This window comes from Vulpes vulpes, chromosome 3 (assembly GCF_048418805.1).
Source record: "Vulpes vulpes isolate BD-2025 chromosome 3, VulVul3, whole genome shotgun sequence".
NCBI classification, from domain to species: Eukaryota; Metazoa; Chordata; class Mammalia; order Carnivora; family Canidae; genus Vulpes; species Vulpes vulpes.
Window position 1 is genome coordinate 1,113,626 of NC_132782.1, and position 16,028 is coordinate 1,129,653.

General features: G+C 44.2%; 1 protein-coding gene and 2 long non-coding RNA genes across 6 annotated transcripts in view; 1 reads left to right on the top strand and 2 right to left on the bottom strand.

Annotated features, from left to right (window-relative positions):
- Positions 1-538: 538 nt before the first annotated feature.
- Positions 539-1,024, bottom strand: LOC140598104 (uncharacterized). The gene is made up of 2 exons (XR_012000233.1): positions 897-1,024; positions 539-747 (listed from the first exon to the last, which is right to left on the bottom strand). It is a non-coding gene; the product is annotated as an uncharacterized lncRNA (long non-coding RNA).
- Positions 1,025-1,352: 328 nt separating this feature from the next.
- On the bottom strand, positions 1,353-2,563 carry RPRM (reprimo, TP53 dependent G2 arrest mediator homolog). Its single transcript, XM_072751532.1, has 2 exons — positions 1,994-2,563; positions 1,353-1,951 (listed from the first exon to the last, which is right to left on the bottom strand). Exon 1 carries the CDS (start codon positions 2,363-2,365, stop codon positions 1,997-1,999), a length of 369 nt encoding a protein of 122 aa, XP_072607633.1. The 5' UTR covers positions 2,366-2,563; the 3' UTR covers positions 1,353-1,951; positions 1,994-1,996.
- Positions 1,994-16,028, top strand: part of LOC140598163 (uncharacterized) — a 111,778-nt gene continuing 97,743 nt past the window's right edge. For 3 of the 4 annotated variants that reach the window (XR_012000278.1, XR_012000280.1, XR_012000277.1), the window contains exons 1-2: positions 1,994-2,123; positions 9,234-9,415. This is a non-coding gene — a long non-coding RNA (uncharacterized lncRNA). Of the gene's footprint in view, positions 2,124-7,343; positions 7,478-9,233; positions 9,416-16,028 lie in introns of all 4 variants that reach the window. The other variant, XR_012000281.1, reaches the window with a different exon arrangement.

The following is a 16,028-nucleotide window of genomic DNA, read 5'->3' on the forward strand; positions in this document are numbered from 1 at the left end:
CCCCTTTTGCAATTTTCAGGACTTTGGCTTTAAATCGAAATGTCTGTTGTACACAAGCAAGTGAAAATGGACCTGGAAGTGCGAAACATTTTTTGTGTCTGAAACTCACTGTAAACATGCACCTTGCAGAGCAGGGCACATAGCAAGAGTCCAACAAACTCTCATTGATTGGTTTTTTTATGCCAAATAGATTTCCACCAGAGCAACGAATTCACTGATGGGCTAGTAAGTGTGAAGAAGGAACCCTTGGCAGATGTCGCAGCCACCGAAAAGAAAGAACCCGAGTTTAATTCTAAATGTCTGGTTTGTCTCAGCGCGAACTGAGTGTTCTGTCTTGTTTCTCGCCTTCAAACACGGAGGCAGCAGATTCACTTGGTGCCACTGAAACTGTCCACAAAATAACCCGAGTAAGCTGCCTTCCGTGACTCAGCCTTGACTACAGGTTGACTCTGCTCCCCTCGCCAGATGCAGAACACAAAAACAAATAAGCAAACCCTTCCCAGCTAAGAAGACAGAAACAACAGGCAAGGCTTCGAAATCCTTTTTTTTTTTTTTTTTTTTTTTTTTTTTTAAGCCTGAAACGTATCAGCATTCAAAAAACCGTTGGAAGGCAAACGTCCTGGCATGATTTAGGTTGAGCGCGCAGTGGACGTCCACCGAGTAGCACATGGGACGTCAAAGGACACTCGAACCTTTTGATCCTGGTGTTTGAGTCACTCTGCAGGTTTACACCCCTGGTGCTTCTTCCTGAGTAAATGGGACATTGTTATTGTTTAGTTTTAGTCACTCTTGTATCTGCTATGGTGAAGTCTTTCATTGCTACAGCATGGAGGCTGCTTTGGTTTTTTGAAAACGCTTAGGACCCTACCCCAGGCGCAAGGATAAGCTGCTCTTACCAAGCTGAAGCCTGAAGTGATTGGTGGTGCCCGTTGGGCCGTTTTCGCAGTCGCGGGTTTCCAGGCGCGTTGGGGCGCGCGGCCCGCGGCAGCTTCAGCACCGTGGCCAGCTCCGCGCCGGGGCCCGGTGGGCGGGGCCGGCCCTGCAGCCTCGGGGCCCCGCGTGCGCGGCCGCGGCCGCTCCCTCGGCGTCTGGCGCGGAGCAGCCTCCCGCCGCCGGGCGAAGGGCGCGCAGCCAGCGCCCACGTGCGCCTCCCCGCGGGGCCTCCGGTGGCTCCGGCTCAGGGCCAGGCCTACCCGAGCGCGGAGGAGCCCTCGTGGGGAGGACCGAGGCCCGCGCCGACCCCCGCCCCGCCCCCCGCCCCCAGCACGTGCCCCGCAGCCCGCGCGCCCTGGCTCCTCGTCGCCCCGTGTCCCCCCCGCCGGGAGCCCCGAAAGAGCACGAGGAAGCCGGGAGCAGCACACTGCGGCCTTGCATTTATTGAGGAAATGTCAAATAAGGGGGAAATGTCAAATAAGGGGGGGGGGGGGTCCAAACGGTGCGTCACGAATGTCAGGAGCACTTCTGCGGCGCAGACGCTGCGGTCCTGAGCGGCGGGTTCCAGGCCGGCCTGTGCCCGGGGCTGCCGGGGCGCAGCTGCCCCCGCCCCCCGCCCCCCGGGAACGCGATAGAAGCAGCAAGTCACCGGGTCCGCAGTCGCAGCCCCCCCGGATAGCAGGACTCCAACCCCGGCAGGCGGACGGGCCCCGGGGCGGCGAAGGGCTTCTCACACGTGTGTCCGGCAGGAGAGCGCTGAGCCCGCGGAGCGGGGCGGGGAGCGGGGGTGGGGCCGGGGCCGGGGCGGGGGCGGGCGGGGCACAGCGCGGCGCGCACCGGGGCGCTCGGGCGCGGCCACCGACGCCGCGGGCCCGCCCCGCCCCGCTCGCCCCCCCCCGCCCCCGCCCGCGGCGCGGCCCCCCCGCCACCCAGCAGGGCGCGCCCGGTCGGCCCCGAGTCCAGAGTCCGGCGAGTCCGGCGCGTCCAGAGTCGGGCAGGGGCCCCGCCGCCCCGGCACCGGGGCTGAAGCGCTTCACCCGGAAGGCGACGGTCCGCGCGGCGCTCAGCAGGGCCCCGCGACCACCGCCTCCGCGTCCCCCGACGGCCTGCGCTCCTTCGCCAGGAAGTCGATCATGCCCTCGGACTTGACGAGGAGGTTGCAGCCGAGGAAGAAGATGCCGAAGACCACGGTGAGCGAGAGCACGCACAGGACCGCGATCTGCACCACGCGCAGGACGTACAGGCCGCGCTCGTCGGGGCCGGGGCCGGGGCCGGGGCCGGGGCCGGGGCCGGGGCCGGGGCCGGGGCCGGGGCCGCCGTCGGTCACCACGGACGCCTGCGTGCAGCAGCGCACCGCGCGCGCCAGCGCCTCGCCGCCCTGGGCCAGCAGCAGGCCCGCCGCGTCCGTGCGGTTGTCCGGCGCCGCGCTCATCGCGGGGGCGCCCGGCAGGCGCGGTCCGAGGCCGGGGCGCTCGCTCGCTCGCTCGCTCGCCCGGCCGCGGGGTGCCCGGGCTCCGCGCTCGCTCTCCCGGAGCCTCGCCGACGCCCTGCGCCCTGCGCCCCGCGCTCCTGCCCGGGCGGTGCCGCTCCCGCGCTCGCTGGGCTGCGGCTGTCGGAACCCGCGGCGGGGGGCGGCGGGAGGGGCGGGCGGGGCGGGGCCGCGGGCGGGGCGGGGCCGCGGGCGGGGCGGGGCCGCGGGCGGGGCGGGGCCGCGGGCGGGGCGGGGCGCAGCGAGAAGGGCCGCGGGGCGGCCGGAGGGGCGGGGCCGCGGGACGGGCGGCGGCTCTGAGCGAACAGCGGCCCCTGGCGGCGGCGCCTGGGCTCTGCGCCGGCGGCCGCGGGGCGGGGCGGGAAGCGGAGGGCGAGCCTCCTGCCCGGCCCCTCCGGCCTCGGCTCCTTCCCAGCTCCTTCCCGAGGCGGCGGCGGAGCCCCCGAGGCGTTCGGGCCCGACGGCCCTTGGCGTCGCGGCTGCAGGACGGGCTGCCATCCGCGGGACGCCCCGAAGCGCGGCCCCCCCTGCCCTCCAGGTGCCGCGTTGCTCCCGGATGCCCATCACCTGCCACGCTGCCCGACGGCTGCAGGCCCTTCCCATCTTCCATGAACTGCTGTATTGCATCTTAGTCATTTTAAACAAAACTACAGATGCTTCAGGGACCTGACTGAGGCTGCAGCCCATTAGGATTTTGCTGCTGGTTTCAGGGAAATGTTATATAAAACTGTCAGATGGTTTCTTCAGCTCTAAGAGAATGCATCTGACTTTTTTCTCTTTTCCCCATCACCCTCCTCCTCCCCCTCTCCCTTCCTTCCCTCTTTTTTTTCTTTCAACTGTAACAGGTGGAAACCAGTCACCTGAAGCCCAGTCCAAACCTTTGATAGAACACATGCACCACATTTCGACTAAAACATAACAGCTGTCTTCCATTTTCAACTCTGTTCTCGATTCCATTCTTATTGTCTGTTAAACCTTAGTCTTGTGTTTCTGTCCCCAAACATCATTTGTTCCACGTTGAGAGATTTACTTTTTCTTACCACTTCATGACCACCGTAACATACGGTGAACCATCTTTTAGTTAAGAGTTTTCAGTGTTTGGATGTCGATTATCTATCAGCTTCAATAAAGCTAGATTCCTCTAAATAGCTATTTTTATTTTAAAGGTAGTTTAATAGCTGAAAATCCAAGCTTCTGGGCCTTATCTATAATTCCCCTGGTTTATTATTCTCTTTTCTCACGATTTCACCAGCCTTGAAGAATGCTCCACTGCTAACAATTTTTTCTTAGGACAAAAGTATTATTAATTAATGGCAAAAAAAATTGTTTGAATCTCACTATACAGTCAGTCTATCTTAGTTAATATGGGTGATACCTAACAATAAAATATAATGTATATATGAAAAATTACAACAGAATTTAAGACAATATAAAGTAATACTGAAATTGATAGTAAAGGCAAGAAGTAGGGCTTTAGGAGGGCAAGAGGTGGAGAACAGAGGACGCCTTCCAGGGATGTTATCTTGCACAGGGTTGTATGTTTAGTAGAAGTTGAGAGGAACTGGGTAGAGGTGGGTAGTCCCTTCTTTATGTGGCAAAACCAAATAGAATTATGTAGAACATTTGTAAGATCCAACATGGTAGGACTTGAGTTACAAAAGATGTCTTAAAATGATTCAATTAAGAATCACCAGAATTTGAATATGCTTATTGAGATTTGACAGTATTACTGTTTTAGTTAGAAGCTAGTGTAAAAAATGATCAAATCTTGGAGTTCAGTGGAAGTTTGATATCATTAAGCCTTTAGATTTGGGGATAACATTCTTACAAGAAATAACTTTCTTATCTTTAGTGTTATCTACTAACCAGCCACAAAATTGGGAGTAAGAGGAGAATCACTATTCCCACCGGTTAGCTCATCGCTGGGAAGGTGGTTCTGTTTCCTTCATCTCCCCACTGCTGTGATTTCATTGAATGAAATTGTCTGCAGTATTTAGATGAAAATTAACCATAAACTTACTGGTAAAAAAATAATATATCATTATTAGGGAATCTAATTTAAGGAAATCTAGCTAGGCCGCTAAAATTTTTCTGCAGGGACTTTTTTAAAGTTTTTTTTTTTTTTTTTTTTTTTTTTTTTTTAGTGTTTTATTTATTAGAGAGAAAGCAAGCACACAAGTGGGGGGAAGGACAGAAGGAAAGGAAGAAGCAGATTCTCCTCTGAGCAGGGAGCCCCATGCAGAGCTCTATTCCAGACCATGACCTGAGCTGAAGGCAGACGCTCAACTGACTAAGCACCCCGGGTGCCCCCGGAAACTTTTTACTTATCTTTCCATTTTGTATTTTGAGTGAATATTTTTCTCTCTGCTTTACTCCTGTTATTCACCTATTTCCTAGGAAAATCTTACGGATGTGGGGCAAAAAAAATCCTTTAAAAAACATGGCTATAGAAAAAGTTAATTTCTAGAAATATAGATGGTGGTATGGAATATTCACTTCAAAAAGTTCCAGTACATACAATGGCCCACTGTTGTATTTATTTAGCTAACGACCTACTTCATTGCAAAAAGTTTTGATTTTCAGAAAGTTAAATGCGCACCATCTCACAACCACATATTATACAAGGAAAGAGACACTTGTTTATTCTGTACGTGTCTATGGCGTGTCGTAAGCTCCACAGGACAGCGGTGGCGCCTGCAAGCAGTAGTCACTGGCTCCGTGGACTGAATGAGAATTCACGTGGGACCAGACACTTTCAGTGTCAAAAGCCTTTTCCTCTGTTCTCTATTTGTGTGTACTATGAAAATATTAAGTAGACGTTTTTCAAAAGAGCGTATCAGACATCGAAAGGGTATTTGTTATTTGGGGGCAAGATGTTTTAAAGAATTAATTACATTATCTGAGGAGTAAGAGTAAGAGTAGGAGTAAGAGTAGGAGTAGGAGTAAGAGTAAGAGTAGGAGTAAGAGTAAGAGTAAGAGTAGGAGTAAGAGTAGGAGTAGGAGTAAGAGTAAGAGTAAGAGTAGGAGTAAGAGTAAGAGTAAGAGTAGGAGTAAGAGTAGGAGTAAGAGTAAGAGTAAGAGTAGGAGTAAGAGTAGGAGTAGGAGTAAGAGTAAGAGTAAGAGTAAGAGTAGGAGTAAGAGTAGGAGTAAGAGTAGGAGTAGGAGTAAGAGTAAGAGTAAGAGTAAGAGTAGGAGTAAGAGTAAGAGTAAGAGTAGGAGTAAGAGTAAGAGTAGGAGTAAGAGTAGGAGTAGGAGTAAGAGTAAGAGTAGGAGTAAGAGTAGGAGTAAGAGTAGGAGTAAGCTCCCCTGCTCCCTTAGAGCCGCAGGCTCCGTGCCTGGCACGTGAGCAGCAGGCCGGAAATTAGCAAAACGTCATCCTACCACCAGAATAGATATCATGAGAGCCAAATACCTAAATCAGACCTTTTGACCCTTAGAATGACCCCTCAAGTTCTCGCTCAAACCCGTGCACTGTCGCTCTGCAAAGAGTTTCAGCTCTTTCTTTACCTGTGTTTCCTGATGGCGGGATGTCAGGATCAGCACGTGGCTGAGAGCAGAGCGTGATCGGGGCCGGTACTCTGCGAGCCGTGGGAGGACAGCAGGAAGGCAAACGAAGCGAACCATTAAACGACGTGAGCCCGTTTTCTAAAAGTGCGCAGGATCAGTTTGGAGGTATTTAATATAGAGACCAACATTCTCAGACGCCTGGGAGGCTCACTAAACGGCCAGAGGCCTGGACTCTGAGTCCCGTCATCCTTACTAAGTGGCTGTGTGATCTTGGAGAAGTTGCTTTCCCTCTGTGTACTTCGTTCCCTTATCTGTGAAATGGGGAGGATACTTTCCAAGATTCTGAGAGGATTGTTCTCATCTGTGGAAGCAACTGAGGACAGCATCCAGCACTCAGCAACGTCTCAAAGATATATGACAAGAGCTTCTGAGGAGGCAGCGATGTGTCTAAGTCACTACAAGAAAAGGGTCAAATCTTGGTCAAGATTTCCCTTTTGAGGGGGAGAAATGACTGATACATTTTAGGAATATTTCCATATGAAGTGATTGACCTTGTTGAGTTAAAAACTGCAAGGAGGCGGAAGATGTAGAACTCTTGTGAATTGCTGGTGGGAACGTAAACTGGGACAACCTCGGTGGAAAAGAGTATGACAGTTTCTCAGAAACTTAAACACAGAATTGCCATGTGATCCAATATTCTGTTTCTAGGTATATACCCCCAAAATCGAAAGCAGGGGACTTGAACAGGTATTTGTATACCAATGTTCATAGCAGCAGTTATTCTCAATAGCCAAAAGGTTGAAATAACCCAAATGTCCATCAATGGATGAAGGAATTAAAAAAAGTCACACACACACACACAAACACAATGAAATTCTGGTACATGCTGCGACATGGATGAACCTTGAAGAAATATGCCAAATGAAATAGGCCAGACACAAAAGGACAAATATTGTATGGTTCCATTTTAGATATCCGTATTTAGGTATCTACAATAGTCAAAATTGTAGAGACAGAAAGTAGAATAGTGGTTACCAGCAATTAGGGGAGGAAGTAATGGGCAATTTTTGTTTAAGGAAGACAAAATTTCAGTTGGCGAAGAACCTGGATGGAGATGGGTGGTGGTGATGGTTGGACAACAATGTGAATACTTAAGACTGAGATGTACACTCGAAAATTCTGAAAATGGTAAATTCTATGTATATTTTACCACAATAAAAACTCTAAACATTTTAAATTACATCTAATAGAAATATTATATAAAATTCTAAAATTCAGAAAAGTTAGAAATAACCCCCCAAAGTCATTAACCTCCCCATAGTTCAAAGATAGCCATCCTTAGTGATTTTGAACATTTTCTTCCTGTCCTTTTACCATGCTTATTTTAAAAACTATTTCATTTATTCATTCGTAGAGACACAGAGAGGCAGAGACACAGGCAGAAGGAGAAGCAGGCTCCATGCAGGGAGCCCGATGAGGGATTCGATCCTGGGACTCCAGGATCACAACCTGAGCCAAAGGCAGACGCTCAACCCCTGAGCCACCCAGGTGCCACTACTATGCTTATTTTAACTTAGTCTTGATCATGCAGTAACTACAATTTATACTTTCTTTTCCCTTTTAATGCTTTATTTTCCCAGAACATTAAAAACTGATTATTTGCACGTTTTTACTTAGCACTTTATTATGTGACCATACCATTGTTTATTAAACAATTACCCTACAGCTGAGCAGTTACGTTACTCTCTATATTGTTATTGAATCAATTACACACAAAGAACATTTTGTTCATGAATGTCTTCTCTATTTACATAACAAGGGTCAGAAACTTACAAAATCACAATTTTACTGAAAATGATATTATTTTTTAAAAAGGAGCACACAGACAAATTGTTTGGGAAAACGGTTGTACCAATCTTCATTCTCATTTGTATTCTCAAAAGTATGTGAGTACCAATTTATCATGTCCTCTAGAGAAGCATCCTCAACTTTGGTCACATTTTAGAATTACCTACAGAGCTTTAAAATTTTTTAAATATCCAAATAGATCCCACAAGGATTAAATCATAATTCTGAGGGTACAGATACCCAAGTATCTGCATTTCTTAGTTTCCTCAGAGGATTAGTAGACCAGGCATGGTTGAAAACCACTACTTCAAGTAATATTTTCAAATTTGCCTTAAGATCACCTAGGATAAGGATGGGAAATTTCTGACTCCCGGGGCCTACGGTGAGCTAATTGAATCAGAATTTCTATAATTTGCTGAGTCCATCCGCTGGGACTCTGCTCTAGTGGGTCTGGGATGGGTCCTATGAATTTGTATTTTTTTTTTTTTTTTGAATTTGTATTTTTAGAAAGTATTCCCAGGAAATGCTGTTCTTGAGCACCAGGTATTATGATTTAAAAAATTATCAGTGCAAGTTTAATAAGGAAAAAAATGATACCTTATTCAAAATTGCATAGTTGGTCCGATTGTGGGGGATAACATTTTCACATATCTGTTATAGAACTGTATATCCGGGGATCCCTGGGTGGCGCAGCGGTTTGGCCCAGGGCGCGATCCTGGAGACCGGGGATCGAATCCCACGTCGGGCTCCCGGGGCATGGAGCCTGCTTCTCCTTCTGCCTGTGTCTCTGCCTCCCTCTCTCTCTCTCTCTCTCTCTCTGTGACTATCATAAATAAAAAAGAAAAAATTAGAACTGTATATCCTACTTTGTAGTCTTTAGGCTCAGACTTAGGTCCTTTGTGTATTTCTCATTTGACCTTTTTTCATTTGTATTGATTTATTGACTTATAATAAGTCTTCTATATCAAATATGTTAACCCTATATATGAAATATTTGTAAATATCTTTCCAGTTGATTTGACTTCTGAATTGGGCTGTATTCTTCTTGGGCATATGGAATTTGCACGCATCAACATTTTTATCTATGATTTGTTTCATTACTTAATTTTTTAAAAGGGGAAAGCACATGTTTATTATATCAGAGAAAGTTCTTTCACTTAACACCCATCTTAGGGACACAGGTTCAGACGGTCTCTAATACAGTTGCTTTTGGCAGGTGGCTCATTGGGGATGCACACTCCAACCTGGCTCTGCTTTAATCTTGTAGAATGCTCCCATGATAACATCTGCCAAGACATCAAACTGGGGTGCAAAATCATTGCAAACTCTTGTATAATTTTTTTATCTTATAAACAGTCTAGAGTTGCAATCATAAAATGAACCATTTCTCGAATAAAATACAACATTTACATTTTATATCCAACATCAGCCAGGATTGCTTTCTCCTCCTCACTAGGTGCCAGCTACAGAAAAGCTATTTTGAGTCTCAGATTATATGGATTATACACCCATCTACCAGAAGACTTTAGAAATAACCCACCCGGGAGACCTTTCACATCCCTCTGGTAAATTGCCTGGCTGATCTTGCAAAAGAAGGGTGAGCAGCTGATGGTGGAGGCTGATGATCCATTCATACTGGTAAACACATCTAAGTTCTCTTTCTCTTGGTCACCCATAAAACCTTAGTGTGTAGAAGGAAGTAAAATGAGATAAAATAAATTCCTATGAAATACAAAGTTAAGCCAAATCTATTAATACATAAAACCCACCTCGATTAAGGGAAGTAAGCCAGGCATAGAAGGACAAAAACTATATGTACACGAGGTATCTAAAATAGTCAAACCTACAGAAGCAGTAAATACAATAGTATTCACCAGGGGCCGGCGCATGGGGAAAATGAGTTGTTCAGTGGGTATCAAGTTTCAGTTATCCTAGATGAGTAGGTTTTAGATGCCTGCGGTACAACAAAGTGCTTATAGAAAGCAAAATGGTAACGTGCACTTCAGAATTTGCCGAGAGGATAGAACTCATGTTAGGTGTTCTTACCACAAAACAAAACCCCCAAACCAAAAAAGAAAACAAAAGGACACAAGAAATCTCTGGGGGATGTCTGTTACCTTGATTGTGGTGATGGTGTCATGGGTGTTTTCATATGTTCAAACTCATCAGATTACACATTAAATACACGCAGTTCTTTGTGATAGCAATTATACCTCAGTACAGCTTTTTTTAAAAAGAACAAATTCGTTCTCTGAAAGATAGTGTCTTTCAGAATTCACCGCAGAAGGAAAAGTTGCCTGAAATGTTCTGCATATTGGCCTCTGACCCTATAAAAAGCAAACAAACAAACAAACAAAAAACCCAAAACACAACTTATCTGGAATATCACTCCCATCAGCAAAGCTAGTATATACTATGTATTCAGGAACCTGTGGATTAAGGGGAAATTTTTTTCTTTGGTTCTAAACTTCGAAAGTTTACCCTCATTCAGAATTTTTTATATGTTATTCTTTTTTATTTTTAAAGCACTTAAAAATAATTCCATTGTTTTACACTTAACACAGTGTTCAATCTGGAAGGTATTTTGATATAAGGTAAGTTTGCCACCACCTTAAAGAGTCCATGAACAGGTAAATGATAATACTGACAAATTTTTAAAGTTTAGAACTTAAGGGATATTCGGTATTGACTTTTTTGGAATGGAAAATATGTGAACTGTCATTTCTAATGAAATACTCAGACTTTAAGCTTCTAAAGTTTTAATGCCCTCAAATATTTGTATAAAAACATGAAGGAGAAATCATCTTAGAAGCAAGGGAGGAAAAGAAATCTTGCCGTCGCATGCTGAATTTGGAGTTGTGAATTTGAGGTCATGAAGTTAGGTGGGTTTGGCAAATTCATAGACACTATGTAGGGAAACAATGAAGGTCACCTATTTTCAGATAACAAGCAGCAGTGGTAACGTTTTTGAATTTATACACCGGTAACAGTGGCAACAAATAGTCCAGCATTTACTATATGCATATTTGTGATTCTGTGGTTGACAAATCTATCTTTAAAGAGGTTTTTAAAAGTCATTGTGATGATGTAATTGGGCAAGTCACCTACTAACATTACTGCACAATTTCGTTATCTATCAACCAAGTGTCCTTTCCCTCCAAGATTTTTGTGACAAGTAATTAGTAAATTTATTCAAGAAACATTTATGGACCATTTTGTGTACATAACACCATTTAGGGATATAGAGCTGCTGTCGATGGAATGTTTGTGTCCCCCCAAAACCCAGGTGTTGAAATCCTAACCCCTCAAGTGATGGTATTAGGAGGTGGGGCCCTTGGGGGATGATTAAGTCATGAGAAGTCCATTCTCATGAATGAAATTAGTACCCTTATAAAAGAGACCCCAGGGAGTTCTCTTGCCCCTTTCATTCTGTGAGATTAATCAGGAATTCAGCCATCTATGAACGCAGGACAGATCCTCACCAGGCACTGAATGTATCTTGGACTTCCCAGCATCCAGAACCATGAGAAATAAATATTTGTTATTTAAGCCACTCAGCCTATGATGTTTTTGTTATAGCAGCCTAAAAGGACTAAGACAAAAATCAAGAGATGCAGTCTCTGCTCTCCAGTAATTGGGAAGGCAGATTGACAAAGACACAATTTTGTAGACCATGGTGAACTCTATGGGAGATACTATGAATAACTTCTAATCCAGATTGGGGCTTAAGGTGGGTGGTGGTGAGGACATGATACTGAACTGAGTCAGTAGGATCAATAGAAGGGGAATTGGCCAGGTGAAGCATGCTGAATGGACCGAGGTGTAAGAGAAGGAGTATTTTACCTTCTTCACTTGTAAGTACTTCGTATTTTTGGACTACCACAAGATGGCAAATGATGAGTTTGTAGAGGCCAGACTATGAAAAGTTGTTTATATTATCTTATGGAATTTGGATCTCTACCTGAAAGCTGTGGGGGAGAAATGGAAGAGTTTTAAGCAACAGGCTGAAAAAGCCAGATTTGTATTTTAGGAAGAATCTCTGCATAAAGATTATTAAGTTAGATGAAACCTCCCTAAAGAGTATAAAGTCCTGGGCCTTAGCTATAAAATAAAGCATGTCAAAGATGATTGGTGGCCCAACGACAGAGGTTGCTCCTCATTTCTAGAACTTCATTTCGTAACTCACTGGAGACAGTGTCCAGAATATAAACACCCTCATTTTGGTTCCCATTTCCTCAGTTGTGCTGGACACTTGTGAAAGAGGGCATTGTCTCCATAGTGAACCTGACTGATCAGAGGAGCCATTTCCACCCAGTGAACTTGAGTTCTTTCTCTGAGATGACCACTCCTCCGGCTGCAGTGTGTCTCTGCATGCGGCATGCCACATTTGATCATACTGAGCAGCAACTCTGAGTCGTCTTGCTCCGATATTCTTTTAGGGCCTACTTGTCTCTCAGCAACCCAGAGCTATAATAGTCTGCTTCAAGTGGAGTTTTTGTTATACTTTGTAAATATATATATTTTTTTAAGGTGCTGGGTGACCTACTTTCACATTGATAGTCACCAACCAGCTCCATGTCCTACTCACTCAGGATGTCTTTAATGATATGCCTAGTGCTGCAATCAACATAAGAATGCAGATATCTTTGGGGCCTAGGTGGCTCAGTCAGTTAAGCAGGGTGGACTGTTGATTTTGGCTCTGGTCATGATCTCAGGGTTGAGAAACTGATTCCAGTGTCAGGCTCCCTGGCTCAGTGGGGAGTTTGCTTCTCTCTCCCTTTCCTTCTCCCTCGCCCCTCCCCCAACTCATGTTCTCTCTCCCTAAAATAAATAAATAATTCTTAAAAAAAAAGAAAAAAGAATGCAGATATCCTTTCCACATAGTGACTTTATTTCCTTTGGATTTATATATATCCTGAAGTGAGATTGCTGGATCATATGGCAGTTCTATTTTTAATTTTTTGAGGAACCTCAAAACTTTTCTATAATGGATATACCAATTTATATTCCTACTAACAGTGCACTAGGGTTCCTTTTTCTCCACATCCTCTGACACGTGTTATCTTTTGACTTCTTCTTCTTTTTTTTTTTTTTTTAACTTATTTACTTGAGAGAGAGAGAGAGAGAGAGAGCGAGCGCATATTCGTGCAAGGGGAAAGGGGCAGAGGAAGAAAGAATCTCAGGCAAGCTCCACACCCAGTGCAGAGCCTGACATAGAGCTTAATCTCACGACCCTGAAATCATGACCTGAGCTGAAACCAAGAGTCAGATGCTCAACTGACTGTGCCACCCAGATGCCCCTAACTTTGTTAAAAACCATTCTAACAGGTAGGAGGTAATATCTCATTGTGGTTGTGATTTGCATTCCCCTGGTGATTAGTGATTTTGAGTGCATTTTCACATAACTGTCAACCATTTGTATTTCTTCTTTGAAAATTATTTAGGTCCTTTGCCCATTTATTAATAGGTTATTTATTTGCTATTGAGTTATATGAGTTCCTCACATATTTTAAATATTAAACCTTAATCAGATAAATTGTTTACAAATATTTTCTCCCATTGCTTAACTTGTCTTTTTATTTATTATTTCCTTTGTTGTGCAAAGCTTTTTAACTTGATGTAGTCTCACTTGTTTTTTGGCTTTGTTGCCTTTGCTTTTGTTATCAAACAAACAAACAAAATCATTGTTCCAACGACTGGCAGGGACCTTACTGCCTCTGTTTTCTTCTAAAAGTTTAGCCATTTCAGGCCTTTCATTTAAGCCCTTAATCTACTTTGAGGAGATTTTTGTGTATGGCATAAGATAGAGGCCAATTTTCATTCAAAATAGAACACATGACCTAGAAAATGCGCTGGCATGCTTAAGAACTTGAGAAGATAAAGGAGCTATAACAAATCAATAGGGAAATGGATGAGTTATAGAATAAATGGTGCTGGGAAAATTGGATTAAAGGAAATTCATTAAGATTCCTATTCCATGTCATATATCAAAATAAATTCCATTCCATAAAGAAGCCAATATCTAGACCAAAATATAAATTAATTTCTCATAATAAAAGTAAAAGAAACTGAATAAATAGCACTTGAATACATTAACATTAAAAAAATCCTTAGTACATTTTTTTACTGCAATTCAATATAATTACTATAAAAGTTAGTTTAAAAGAAAAATTTTATAATCAATGGGGAAAGGAGAATAATTTCCCTCAAAAATAAGTTTATGTCCTGATCCCTGGAACCTGTGACTATATTACCTTTCATGGCAAAGGGGCAGGTTGCAGATAAAACTAAGTTTGCTGGGCAGCCCGGGTGGCTCACCGGTTTAGCACCTGCCTTCAGCCCAGGGCGTGATCCTGGAGTCCCGGGATCGAGTCCCACGTCCGGCTCTCTGCATGGAGCCTGCTTCTCCCTCTGCCTGTGTCTCTGCCTCTCTCTCTCTCTCTCTGTCTCTCATGAATAAAAAACAAAAACAAAAAACTAAGTTTGCTAACCAGTTGAGTTTAAGATAAGGAGATAATCCTGGATTCTCTGGGTGGGAAATGTAATCACAGGATCCAGAAATGGGGAAAAGGGAAGCAGAAGAGGTAAGAGTGATACAATCTGAGAAGAACCCTAATCACTATTGCTGGCTTTGAAGACAGTGTAAGAGGGCCATGCATTTAGGAATGTGGATGGCCTCTTCGAGCTGAAAAGGGCAAGTAAATGGATCCTTTCTTAGAGCTTCTGGAAAAGAAAACAATCTTGCCAATTTTTAGCTCATTGGGGCCCATTTTAGACTTCAAAACTACAAGATAATAAATCCATGTTGTTTTAAGCCACTAAGTTTCTTACATTTTAGATCATAGAAAACTATGATCTAGAGGTAGTTTTCAAAATTATAAAAGCATATTGTATACAATTCTATGCAAATACATTTTAAAGGGTAGTTAATTTGTTAGATAAATGTAAATTATCAAAATTGACTTATGAATAAGAAAACCTAGCAGGTTAGAAATCAGGTACTATGTTAGAAAAGTAATTTAAAATTATATTTAAGCAAGATACTGGTCCCAAATCATCTTACTCATGAGCTAAATTAGACTTTGAAGAAATAAATGATCTCATGTTCCATAAATTGTGCAAGATCATAGATAAAGGTGAAGAGCCCTCTTACACATTTTGCATTTTGAAAATATGTCTTCACCTTCACCTTCAACCTTAGGACAATACTAACAATGAACCACACACTAATCTTATTTATGAATAAATACAAAGTCATGAAGAAAATATCTGTTAACTCAATCCAATAGTATCTTTTTAAAAAAATATTTATCTATTCATGAGAGACACTGAGAGAGAGAAGCAGAGACATAGAGGGAGAAGCAGACTCCTCGAGGGGAGTCCAATTGTGGGACTCCATACCAGGACTCGATCCTGGGACTCTAGGACCATGCCCTGAGCTGAAGGTAGACGCTCAACCACTGAGCCACCCAGGCATCCCAATCCAATAGTGTCTTAATACTATGTGATACTAATGAATCAAGAGGCCAGACAAGCATTTAGAAAACTCAGAACCAGATCTAAACCATGCTATGTTTATTTCTATATTAATATGAATTTCAACTCAAAAGATGAATTTTATAATATCTGGAGCTAGGAAAACTGGGGAAAAATAAAATTCTTTTTTTTTTTTTTTTTTAATTTTTTTTTTAATTTTTATTTATTTATGATAGTCACAGAGAGAGAGAGAGAGAGAGAGGCAGAGACATAGGCAGAGGGAGAAGCAGGCTCCATGCACCGGGAGCCCGACGTGGGATTCGATTCCCGGTCTCCAGGATCGCGCCCTGGGCCAAAGGCAAGCGCCAAACCACTGCGCCACCCAGGGATCCCTAAAATTCTAATTCCAGTTTAAAAATTAGTTGTAAAAAGTGACTAAAATGGTAAACTACACATAAAGGAGCAAACGAAAGTGAAGTATTAAGAGTTTAAAGGATCCTGAGAGGATGATGCTGGTGGTGAAATAGTTTATGTATCTTTTTTTTTTTTTTTTTTTTTTTTATTTATGATAGTCACAGAGAGAGAGAGAGAGGCAGAGACACAGGCGGAGGGAGAAGCAGGCTCCATGCACCAGGAGCCCGATGTGGGACTCGATCCCGGGTCTCCAGGATCGCGCCCTGGGCCAAAGGCAGGCGCCAAACCGCTGCGCCACCCAGGGATCCCCTAGTTTATGTATCTTATCAAATTCCCATCTACTTTAAGACAGAGAGCAATT